Genomic DNA, 13,289 nt, shown 5'->3' on the forward strand with positions numbered 1-13,289 from the left:
TCCCCAAACAGAGACTAGATGGATTGCAGGAGGGCCTCTCATTTGAAACCAGAGTTCTCTGAGCAGCTAGTCTGGCTGTCCAGATTGCTCCCAGAAGCTCCTATCTCTGCCTCCTCAGGTGACAGGGAGCCACTATGCCTGCCCAGACTTCGAGTGGTCCTCAGCATGTGAGAGCTCCAGTCCTCAGACTGCACAACATGTGCTTCACCCATGAAGCTATCTCTCCAAATCTGTAACATTAAATTTTATGGAATAAAGCTGAACAGAGAGTTTAAGTCATAAGTAAAGGACATACAAACAATAAATAAGATATATCATTATATATAATTAATAGTGCACGGGACTCCAGAATCACTTTTATCGGTACTGGTGATACACATGAGTGTAGACTCTGTCCCTGCCTGTTACCCACACTCCATCCCAGTGCCTCCCAACCCTGGTTTAAAGTCACCTGACCTCCTTTTAAAGAACCAATGCCCATCCATGCCTTTCTACCAGGACAACAGAGCAGGAACCTTCCCTCGGAGCCTCAGGAGGTTAAAATCTTATGAGCAGACTTGTAGACAAAGCTTTGAGGTTTCAAGTTCCCTCTGAGCTTTAACACCAGGACTGAAGAAGTGGGAGGGCTACAACATGAATTCCCGTCGGTGACTGAGCTGGAAGATCCTTCCCAAGAGCTCCTGGGCCTCAAAGGCTCTTGGCCTTGCCTCATCGTGCGCATTTATCATTACACTGGTGGTTTAATGCTAATTGTAACATATGCTAAAGTGATAGCCAACAGTTCCTTAATCCTACAAACAGAACCCAATTTCCCACGCCTTGCCAAATCTAAATTATTCGTATCCATTTCTCAGAAAGTTTTTGTTTCCTTTCCATAAAACGGGGCCAGAAATAAACTGCAGCAGCCAAAACTTTCGACTTTTTTCCGCCCTGAAAATACATTTTTAAGTGACATATCAAGGATCAGAACTTAAATTAAATACGGTAACATTTATTTTATAGACATCATTCCGAACTTGGCCATTTTATGATCCAAAATATAATAAAGGTATCGCAATAGCTGAGAACCCGTGTTGCAAAACCTCATTAAAAAAAATAATAATAATCTTTGCTGAGACTGCCATGGTTCTTCGGGAGAGCAGTATTTATGTGCTCCTAACCCCAAGCGAATAAAGGAGTCAGGGCAGAAGATCTTCCCAGCAGGCCTGTGTTCCTGGGCTCAAGATCCAACAGCCATAAGTATTAGAAAAGCAAACTGTATGGCCAAGTATCTGATCATCTTGAAGACTGATTTGATTTGGTTTGTGGTTTTGTTTTGTTTCTTTCTGGGTTTTTTTTTGTTTGTTTGTTTGGATTTTTTGTTGTTTGTTGTTTTGTTTTGTATTCTATGACAAGGTCTGACACTGTAGTCCAGGTTAGCCTAGTGTTCGCTATATAGCCTAGGCTAGCCTGGAACTTACAGCAATTCCCCTGCCTTAGCCAACCAAGTGTGGGGGTTACAGGACTAAGCCACAACAGCATTTGCAACCGTTTTCAATTTTTGACTCTTTCTGAGGAAACAGCTCATGGAACAAATGATCTGCTGAGTTCTGGATTCAAATCCTTCCTCTCATCCTTATGACTTTCCAGTGAAAAACCAGAGGCCATTATAAGCACACATGAAATCATTTTATAAAGTTTAACCTGTTTTATATATATATATATTTATGTATTGTATATATATGTACATATATATGTATATATGTGTGTGTATGTGTGTGTATATGTATATATATGTGTGTGTGTGTATATATATGTATATATACATATATATATATATATATATATATATATATATATATATATGAATGAAGGGGTATCCCTGCCTCTGCAAAGGTTCCCATTGATTCTTTTGCAAAGATGTCTTTCCACAGAGCCCAGAGCCTCCTTTAGACACTATGGGGCTATGGGTATAGAAGACACCATAACCCCGTTAAACCCTGCCCAGCAGCTCAGCCACAAGGCCTTCCTTCCCTCAACACACCAATTGCACCAAAGACACTCCCTTCCTAAAGGAGGCAGTCTCTGGAAATCAAAATCCTACTCAAAACATGGGCCTCAAGGAAGCCTTGAAGTCTCTAGAGTGGAAAAAGGATCATGGCCTACATTTCCCCTACGTTTCCTACCCAATGTGTGACATTTACAATCTCCTTCTCGAGTGTGCTACCCGAGGACAGGAGCCATCTGGGAACCCCTGTCTCTCCACAGTCATGGCTTCCAAGGATGACGGCATCAGTGTCCGTGAGTTCAGCTTTGAAACCAGCTCGCTCTCTCTCTCTCACTCTAATGCCTCCAGCTAAGGGCCTGGTCTCTCAGAGTCAAGCTTTTTGGAAGTCAGTTTTGCCTCTTCTTTAGCATTCCCAAGAGACCCATCAGACAGAAGGGATTCAGGATTCCTTTCTTACAAAAGAACAGGTCTCATTATCAGGAGACAAAAAGCATAAACGGAGAAGTACTCAAATAGGAAGAAACTCACAGCCCTGTTCCCATCAAGCCCTGAGAAAAATCACTGCCTCAAGTTTGCCAATACCTCCCTCTCAAGAGCTGGCTAGAGCCAAGAAGAGCCTGGCCTCTCCAAACCTCCAGAGCTGGGGAACAGGCCACACCACATGGCTCCCAACAGCACCCACCACCAGAGAAGATCTACTTAACTTAAAAACAACGCCAAGCCCTCAAAGTTTCTTGCTCTCTTATTCAAGGGATATTAAGGTTCCCCAGTAATTCCAGAGTAACTAGGCTCATGGGAAATACAGTTTTAATCATCTTCCAAAATAAATAATGGAAAACTCAGGAAAGAAAGTCAAAAGGAAACTGGGGGTTGGGGGGGAGGATCCACATTACACCTGTCCAGTCTGTTGTCATGGTGATAACAAACAACAGAAACTGTGGGCGATCAATGGTCACCTATGTTGACAAATTCCTCAGTCAATGCAAAGGAAAGGAAGGCATTCACGTATGGTTCTCACTTCACTGGGGGCGAAGGGGGCAAAACAAAAATGAAAAGGAAACATTCCCAAGTCCATTTCTCCACCACGAAAATGCCCGAGACCACTCTCTTTCAGGAAAGAATGTACATCCGAATCAATTTTTTTAAACTGCCAAAGAGCGGGTTTAGAAAAGCCACAAGTGCTACATATTCGACATCAGACAATAACATCCAGGATATTTGATCACTTAATTCAAGGGTCAAGTTACTTAGAGAAGAATAAAATGATAAGATGTCCCCCTGAACCATTATTACGGAAAACAGAAATATTTACATACTGTACTGACTTCTCTGTGTATTGGTCACACACACACTCACATGCATGCATGCACGCGCGCACGCGCACATACACATACACAAATACACACACACACACACACACACACACAGAGAGAGAGAGAGAGAGAGAGATAAAAACAGTATCAATGGGCACTGGAGAGATCACATAGCAGTTTAGAAAACTTGCTGCTCACCTAGAGAAGCCCAGTTCAGTTCCCAGTGCCCATGGCCAGCAGCTCCTAATCTCCTAATACCCCAGCTGCGGGGATCTGAGGCCCTCTTCTGGACTCTGCAGCTCCTGCACCCTACATGCCTTGCCATACAGAGACACACAGATACTTTTTGTTTTCTTTCAGAGTCTGTCTTATTTTCTTTTGCATGATGACCTCTGGCCTATCCATTTTCTTGAACATTTCATGAATATTTTTTTCTTTTTTTATCTTTTATTTATTTATGTATTTATTTATATATCTATTTATTTCCCCTCCTGGTCCACCCTCCAACTGTTCCACATCCCATACCTCCTCCCTGACCCCTGCCTCCACGAGGACGTCCCCATCCCACCCACAAATCTAAAAGAAAAAAGAAAGAGTACGTTTAAGCATAGAGACTCGGCATTTGAAAAGTCACCTTTGTAAATCACAGTCAACTGAATACGCTTTTAAACGATGAGACAAAATAGAGGAGGGTCAGGCTTCCAACACTTACAGAGCAATGAATGGCCAGCGGAGGAGACTCCATGAATTTTATCACTTCTAACACCCTTCCAACTAAAGACTAAGGTTGTCTCAGCTGAGACAACTGACCTATCCATTCTGGGGTACAGGGGACTAAGCTTTCCTTGAAGCAATTTTTCCTCTAGAAGGCCACACTCCTTAACTTTGTAGTTTCAAAAAATACCAAAAGCAATCTTTTTTCCTAAAGGGCAGGAGTTTAGGGTGATAACAGTATAATATTAGCCACCGAGGAGTATCTCTTCCAAGTTAGTTATGCCATTAGCCCTAGGCCAGGGCACAATTGATTGGTCAATTTCCAAAGAAGCATCCAATATCTAATTACAAATAAAATAAAAAAAAACCCTTTGTTTAAAATATGTGATGTGTGCTTTGGGGGGTGCAGTGCATAGCCCCGTGCAGAGGAGCCCTGGGGATCCCATCAAAGGCCACAGAGATGCTAAGTGGACTTCAACTTCATCAGCCATCAAGACCCAAGTACCTAAGAGCCTTTGGCTTTGATGAGTCACACTGGAAAGACATCCCCGAATCCATCCCCACCTTATACACTGTAACACATTTTCCTGCCAAGAAAGGGCTGATTAGGATCATTTTCACAAGAGGAGGGAAAAAAAAGATGAAGAGGAAACGGAGTAGACAATGAGTAAGCCATGAACCACTGCCCAAAGGAAAAAAGCCACAAGGAAGAAAACAACCTGGAAGATCACTTCCATGTGCTGAGATGAAAGTTGCTGTTAGGCGTGGAGAACAAATTAGAGAGACCACTGATAAGCTGAGCCACTCCCTCCCTTGTAAAGAATAGACAGAGCCAAAGAATGAAAGACATAATTGTTAGGGAACGTTGCAAAGCAAGCTTTCTCTCTCTCTCTCTCTCTCTCTCTCTCTCTCTCTCTCTCTCTCTCTCTCTCTCTCACACACACACACACACACACACACACACACACAGAGTGCAAATAGTTTAATCCATAGCCCTGTTACCCAGAAAATACTGAAAGTCACCTTCATATACGCGAGCAAAAGAATGATTACATCTACGGTTCTATTTCAATATAATGTATGGAATCACAGGTTAAGTCTTTTCCTTTCTCAGATTGATTGCATTTTTGTTTAGAGATGACTTGCAACGATGGCAATAGAAAAAAAAATAATAAATGACAGGCAATTGAAATATGTCAATCAAACCGAATATATACATTTAATAAACAGCACTTTACTGTGTTGGTCTATTTCTCTGTGACCGTAAATATTTCCTACAGAATCATTTCCTACATTAGAAGGTGAAGAGGTTTAAGCTTTCCTCCAGGATGATATATATTGAATCCTTCACCCCCAGCAGCTTACTCGGATACAGGGCAACGACGGATGTAGTGAGTTAAAAATCACCGCATGTGACCACAGAGAATAGGGTGGGCCCTTAGTCTTGTATAAAGAATGTGCTGTCTACTTTTATATCAACTTGACCCACATTATAATCGTCTGAGAAAAGGGTACCTCAACTGGGAAATCACCTCCTTAATATCAGACAAGTCTATGTTCTATAAGTGAGGCCCAGCCCATTGAAGGGGGTGGTACACCCATGGGATGGTGGTCCCGACACTATAAAACAGCAAGCCGAACAAATCATGATGAGCAAGCCAGTAAGCACCACTCCTCCATGACTCTGTATCAGCTCCTGCCTCCAAGTTCCTGCCCTGCATTGATTCCTGCCATCAGTGATGAACTGTGATGTAGAAATACAAGAAAAACAAATCTTCCCCTACCCATGTTGTCTTTGGCCATGATGTTTGACCACAGCACAACAGTAACCCTAACTAGGAGGGAAATGAGCACCAGGATAATAGGGGGTTGCTGTGACAGACTTGGTCATATTCTGGGGAGGATTGTAGAAGGGCATTGGAACTCAGGGCTAGAAAAGCCATTGAGTGTTCAATGCTTGGTGAGCTGTTCTGTAGGAGTCTGGAAGTGTTGAGAGAAATGCAGATAATGGAGGTCTGGCTTGTGAGAATTCAGAGAGAAACAAAGACTATCAGGGCTGTTTGACATTCTGAACTAAGAATTCAGCTGGGCCTGAAGAATTAGGTGGGATTAACAACAACAGACCAACACTACTGAAGTAAAGCCTTGGCTTCGCTGGGACAAGGGATGCTGGTCAGCTGTGGTTCAAGAATCAGTTGTGATTAAGAAGAGACCTGCATCACAGAGGTGAAATCTTCTTGGGAATGTTGCCTCAGGGCTAGCACACAGAAGCTGCGTTAGGCCAAAGTTGTGCCTAGTACTGGCAGCTGAACTCTGTCTTATGGAAGAGTCTCCCAGGTTGTACTGGTTTTAAAGGCAGGAAGGGATGGTAGAAAGGAGCTGAGGCTCAACACTATGAGAAGCAAGGAGAAGCCATTAGTGAGGTGCAGCCTCAGTGGCTGCTGAAGCCCCAGGATTGAATGGGTCAGAGAGAGAAATTGAGGCTTGGTACCAGGTGAAAGATCAGGAGTCTTTGAATAGAGCCCAGGAGAGGCTGTTAGAGAAGCTAGAGCCCTCATCCCTTTGGAGATCCCAGTACCATGGGACAACAGCCAAGGACTGCAGCAGCCATGGACGGGAGCCAGCCTGAACCTATAAGACAAGCTGTGTGTACGGGTAGCAAAGCCTTTAAAGGAGCTCAGAAGACTGTGACTGAATCCCAGACACTGGATGTGGGGTTATTTATCCTGTGGAGTTTGGTTTTGCTATGATTCGATTGTGACTGCACTCTGCTTCTCCCCTCTTGGAAGAAGAAAGGTCAAGCCAGTAAAACAGCATCTCTCTGTGGCCTCTGCATCATCCCCTGCCTCCAGGCTCCTGCCCTGTGTGCTCCTGCTTTGACCGTTGTCAATGATGAACAGTGTCGAAATGTAAGGGGGGGAAAAAACCCTTCGCCCTGGAGTTGCCTTAAGTTACAATGTTTCATCACAGCAACAGTAACCCCAACCCCCCCCAAAAATGTGTCCTTAGCAAAGGAGGGAAGTTTAGACACTGATGTACAAAACCAGAAAGCCCCATGAAGATGCAACAGACATCAGCTGATGCGCAGATGACACCTCAGCAAACAAGAAGACCGACATGGATCAGACCCTACCCCGGGGTCCTCGAATAGACCCTGTCTGCACCCCCAACCCTACATAGCTAGACTCTAGAGCAGAGAGAAAACAAACTCTTCATGGGGTTGGGGCTTCCTATGTGCGCTCCAACAGCCCAGAGACACAAAAAAATGTACCATGTGATGGCTCTGCACATGAACCACACGTCTTCCTAACCATTTAGCTTTTGGTGGGAAGCATTTGAAGAGTCCCTTTTCTTTTGCTCCAGATGACCCCTCCCCCAGCTGTCTCCTCTCACTCTTTGCCCTATTTGTGGTTACATTTAACTTCCCATCCAGGCCTGGCTTCAAGGACACAGCATGCGATACCTTAATAGACCCATCCACTCTGAGCTCATGCCTGCACGTGGTGGCAGCCAGATTCAAACAGGGACACAACTGCCCCATGCCTTTAGGAGTGAGCCAGCTGCATGGCAAGAACTTGGGTCTCTTGTTGGGGTTGGTCTTATGTGCCGTGTACTCAGATGCTGAGTTCTGTGCCCAAGATCAGGTTGCAGTCTGGGCAAGGGCACTGTATTGACAATGTGCTGTAGAGAATGCTCCCCAGTAATCTCTGATTGGAGGATAAAAGCCTAGAGCCTGTGACTGGGCACAACAGGGGGCAGGGGGCACTTGAAATGTGGGGAGTCCCAGACTAAGACCATAAGGAGAAAAGGGGGGTGGAGAAAAAGATCACCATGAGGCAGGATGGACCATGAGCAGTTGGCAAAGAGAAGCTCACCCTAAGGACACATATGAATCAAAGCATGTCGGGCAAGATCCAGACTTCAAGTGACATAGGGGCTATTGCAGGGATGTAGGTTAGGATAGTCTCAGAACTTGCCCAATTTAGCTTGTTAATAAATTCTGATATTTGTTTTTGCGGGAGCTAAATGAGAAAGTGTGGGGCAGAAATGCCCCCCAAAATTATTTCAATAGTCTCTCTGTAGTGCTTGCCCAGGCAGGGCCACTATTAGGAGGTGTGGCCTTGTTGGAGGAAGTGTGTCACTGTGGGGGTAGGCTTTGTGACCCTCCTCTTAGCTGCTTGAGAGATAGACCTCTCTTGGCTGCAGTTGGATCAAAATGCAGAACTCTCAGCTCCTTCTCTAGCACCGTATCTGTCATGTTTTCCTTGGTCATGGTGTCTTTTTCTCAGCCATAGAAACCCTAACTCTCTCACTGTAAGATGGGAGAAAATAACCAGAAATCTGGACCAGCATCCCCTTGAATGTTACAGGCCAGAGAAAACCAAGTCTGCACCGACTGCCAAACTCACCGAATCCATTCCTTAAGCTACGGAGTTGCTCGTTTTCCCAGTGACAGAACATTAAGTCTTTTACCCCATCATGTATATAAAACATTTCAAGAAAACATGCATGGTATGAGAAAATAATGGGCACAGAGCTAGGAGATGTCTGGCCTCCACATGCATATATACAAATATGCATACACATCACACACACATATATGTGTATGATATATATATATGTATATCTATGAATATATGTATGTGTATATATATGTGTATATATGTATATGTGTGTGCATATATATATATATATATATAGAGAGAGAGAGAGAGAGAGAGAGAGAGAGAGAGAAGAAAGAAAACCAAGCATATCTTTGGTAGAAGCAGTAACTGGGGTTCTGTGAGAGAAGACATCTAGGAGCAGAAAGACAGTAACCATAGTAGCTTGACAGACATGGTATTTAACAAACTTTACTCTTGTTAAATTCTAGTTTAAGCTCTGTAGGCTTCTGTGATTCCCTATTCCAAACAATATATTCTATTTTTCTAATTTGAAAAAGATGACACAGAGCAATTTAGCATATTGCAGCAAGTACTCTCATGTTTAATATGACTTTTACATAGATCTCCACAACACATAATGCAAAGTGGCACAACGTCTTTCCTCCCCTCTTTAAGAAGGGTCACAATAAAGGAGAAAAACCAACCTCTCCAGACCTGGAAAAATGTCTGAAAATCTCCAGATGAATCGAACTTGAGTCTCGGAAACAGAGGGGTTTAAATGTTTGTTTGGCGCTCGCACAAGCACGAGCACACATGCACACACACACACACACAGAGGAGGGGGGGAGGGAGACCCCAACAGTTAGAAGAGAGGGTATGTATGTTCCTTTACAGACACACAGTAACCACCAGGTATACCAGCTCACCCCTGCAATCCCAGCACTAATTCGGAGACAAGAGAACTCCTTGAGTTTAAGTCTATCCTGGGCTACAGAATAAGATCCTGTCTCAAACAAACAGATGTGTGGGAGCACCGGTGTGTCACTCTAGGAAACTAGAGAGTATATGGTTAGGTGGCAGCTCCTCCATGCCTCATTACTCTGCAGAAGAGTCATGGTTCTGTTGCTGTCTGGTCCAAACACTGACATGTTCTTTCCAGTAAACTTGGACATTTGCCTTTTATTAAGTTGATTTTTTCCAACATGAGCCTTCAAAGCCTTTGAGGGCACCAGTCCCTCCCACAACAAACCTGCAGACCTTTTCACCTGAAGACAAGAGTGGCTTCTGCACTTCCAGGTAAGAGCCCGAGTAGTACACGACGTGTGCCTGGATTTAGACACGTGGTTCCATTTACACAGCTGTGTGAATATAGATATATAGACAGACACAGACAGATAGATGGATAAACAGATATATGAATGATATATACATATATGTGTGTATACATATACATTTATGTATACATGTTTCATATATGATATGTATATGATATACATATATGATACATATACACATGTATGTATATATGGTGGATATATACATACATACATACATTTATGTGTGTGTACACATGTATATGCATATATATATATATGTGCACACACACACACACACATATATATATATGTATGTATATATATATATATACACATACATGTATATATATACATATATATATATATATATATATATACATACATACCTATACAGCAGGTACCATGTAGTCACCTAAGGCACACTTGCCTGGCTGGTTTTCTTCTCTCCAGCATGCAGGAGAGATAAATGACAGATAAATGACAGATAAATACTTTCAAAATGGAGAAACAGTTTGAGCCCCAGGTATAAGGAAGCCTGCTTTTCAAACTTTTGGATGGAGCCACAGATGAATGATGAATTTGACACCCATTCCCCATACCACAAAACATGTACCATACGGAAAACAAGATAAAAACGACTTCCCAACGGTTCCCTCCCCATTATTATTTAACCTCCTCCACACACCCGGCTTCCTCTGCTGTGGCTGTCTCTTCCAATGTGCTCTCCAAATCTGGATGCTGGGGTTTGAGCACAGTGATACAAGGAGAAAAGGAATGAAAACCACGGACTCCAGCCCATCTTTTCAAAAGGGAAAGCCTCCTCCCAACCAAAGGCTTTCTGAGGAAGAGAACTCAAGTTCATCAGCTAGCATTCTAATTTCTCATCATCATCTTCACAACTGGACCCGACCATAGTTCTCCTTGCTATGTGTGTGATGGGCCCAACTGGCTTCACTGACGGTCAGAACATTCAGGGGACAGAGGAGACAGAACAGGCATGGTCCCGACTTTGAGCAAGCAGTTCTGAAGAGACATCCTGTCACTTGTTACAAAACCCAACCCATGTTCTGCTCACTAAAAAGAAGGACAGCGTGAGAGATGCCCACCCACCTCTAGGCCAGACACGGTTTGAGCAGGAACATGCCAAGAGCAGATGAGTAGAACAGGTCGGTGTTGTCCTGGGTGGGAGAAACCAGCCCGGCATCACCAGCATAGCCGCAGACACAAGGGGATTTCCTATACATCCCCCAAGCCAGAGAAGGGCAAAATGCCACTCACCTTTTGAAAAAAGTCTTCCCCACTTCGGCCTTTTCCTTCAGCTGCAGCTGTAAATAAATAAAAAAAAAAATGTACACATTTAAAAAGACTTTCTTTGTTTCAATGTTTATATTTAAAACCCTCAAGCACCAGGGCTGTGATCACAAAGATAAAGACAATCCCATCCAGACCTCATCAGGGATTGAATTGAAGCATGAGATACAATATCTTATTGATTACCCATTCTTGATTAAGTGGAAGACCCAAGAGAGTCTGTCTCCATGCTAGATGGAAGCTGCCCTACCCTTCCACACTAACAAAGCTGGGAGAATGAACCATAATCAAAGCTATAGTTCCCCATACTTCCCATCTGTAATGGATCTTGGGCATCAGGGCATATCCTAGTCAGCCCACTTCTGAGCTGGTTAAGTTTTATGCTCATGGGAACTGAAGTTTCCATGTATGAAAATGTATGTCTATATCGGATATCTGGCTAGAACTAATTGAACGTAGAGATTTGGAAAGTTTGGGTTATCTTTAGGTCCTGTTAAGTCACTGATCACATCTGTGTCTGAAGCAACATCCTTGTGATTATTGGGGTGATACCTTTTGTGATTATATTAACTCAGCAAACCACTAGCTTCTACCAAATCCAAGCAAAGAAGGGCCTTAGCATCTGAGACTACAGCAGGTTCCCCACTTCCATGCAACCCAGGTGCCGATATTCCCACCAATCTACTTGCAAAAGTGCCTTAGAAATAGGTCTTTTGTCTGTTACTAAAAGCTGTTCATGAAACCATTTCCTTGTAGAAACACATTCCTTGGGATAACCTGAATCCATGTCCCCAGGTCAAGTCACTCATCTTTGGCTTCAGAATAGACTGACTCTCTTTGAGGTGAGGGCTGTGTTTTATGTCAATAGTTTAAATGACAAAATGCCATACTTGGACCTCAGTTCATCTCTTGCAATACTTCAATCCCCTCCTCCATTCACTCCTACAGCAGGAAACGTGGCAACATAAGAATAAGCAATGGCAGTCAAGGTCAAGACCAACAACAAATTTAATGTGGGATGAGGGGTTTGTTACCGTGTCCTGAAACACCCTGTGACCTGTGAGCGTTTTAATTGGCTTTCAGTGATGAGTGGAGAATCGGAGAGGAGGGAAGAGACTTAGCCATCAGCACAGGGATATCATGGTTATCACAGTCCCAAGCTGATTCTTTCTAACAAGAGATGCAAAGATGTAGTAGTGGTGACTGGACAGGCAGAAGCAGGAGCACCAGCTCCTGGATGTTAAAGTCCAGAAGGTAGGGTGACCCAGACACATGCGTTGTGTAGCATGTTTGTATGTGTTTGTGCACATGTGGGAATGTATATGTGTGAATACATGCATGTATGTATGTGTCCATATGGCCATATGTGTACATGAGTAATGTGTATGAAGACATGAATATGTGTATTAGTATTTACACGTATTGTTAGAATACGTGCACGTATTAGTATTTGTGTATGTGGATGTTTATATGTATGTGTATATATGTGTATGTGCCTGTAGATGCACATGTGTGTTCATATGCACATGTTCATAGCACTTGTTAAAATGACTAAAGATGCAAGAAGTGTCCCCTTAAGAATGACACTTGCCCCTACTGTGAGTCTCACAAACAGAAGTAACAAATGATAAAGCTTAAATTCTTCTTTCATCAACTGAAATTTCACAACTACTTATATGTAAGTGCTTTTTTTTTTTAACCAACATTTCTTTTATCAAAACAACAGAACAGAAAACATGTTTCTGGTATTTCCAAAGACAATTAGATAAAGGAAAACAGGAGCTAAAATGAAATATAATAATTCTATCTAATATGTGGTGGGATTGAAATAATAAAGATACTCATATCCTAACCTCTGAGACCTGGGATTACATAATAGAAGGAGGAAGATTGCCCTGGGTTATCCAAATAACCATCCTTAAAATAATGAAGCATGAGAATCAGGATACAACAGGACATCGTGACAGTAAAGGCACCGGGGAGAAACAAGACAGAGATCAATAATGAGAAAGACTTGAAAGAGGAGGTGGGGGCCACAAGAGAAAGAATACAAATGGCTTCCAGAACTGGAAGTCAAAGAAATGCAGGATTCCTACAGCCTCTGAGGCGACATGGCCCTGCTAAAACCTTGACTTTAGCCCAGAGAGATCCACTGCAGACGTCTAGCCTCAGAACTGTAAGATGGTGAATGCCATCTGCTCTGGGCCAAGAGAATGGTGGCAGTTTATCTCATCAGCAATAGACACTAATCCCTAAAGCTAAC

The 13,289-nt window shown here is 43.0% G+C and overlaps 1 protein-coding gene across 4 annotated transcripts in view; it reads right to left on the minus strand.

Annotated features, from left to right (window-relative positions):
• Nucleotides 1–13,289, minus strand: part of Bicc1 (BicC family RNA binding protein 1) — a 225,194-nt gene that overhangs the window by 132,196 nt on the left and 79,709 nt on the right. For 3 of the 4 annotated variants that reach the window (XM_021173984.3, XM_029482953.2, XM_029482954.2), the window contains exon 2: nt 10,994–11,040. In XM_021173984.3, coding sequence (XP_021029643.1) covers nt 10,994–11,040 — 47 coding nt within the window. Of the gene's footprint in view, nt 1–10,101; nt 10,383–10,993; nt 11,041–13,289 lie in introns of those variants that run through there. The other variant, XM_085842873.1, reaches the window with a different exon arrangement.

The sequence above is a fragment of the Mus caroli genome, unplaced genomic scaffold, assembly GCF_978045245.1.
Source record: "Mus caroli unplaced genomic scaffold, Mus_caroli_1 scaffold_9, whole genome shotgun sequence".
Classification (NCBI taxonomy): domain Eukaryota; kingdom Metazoa; phylum Chordata; class Mammalia; order Rodentia; family Muridae; genus Mus; species Mus caroli.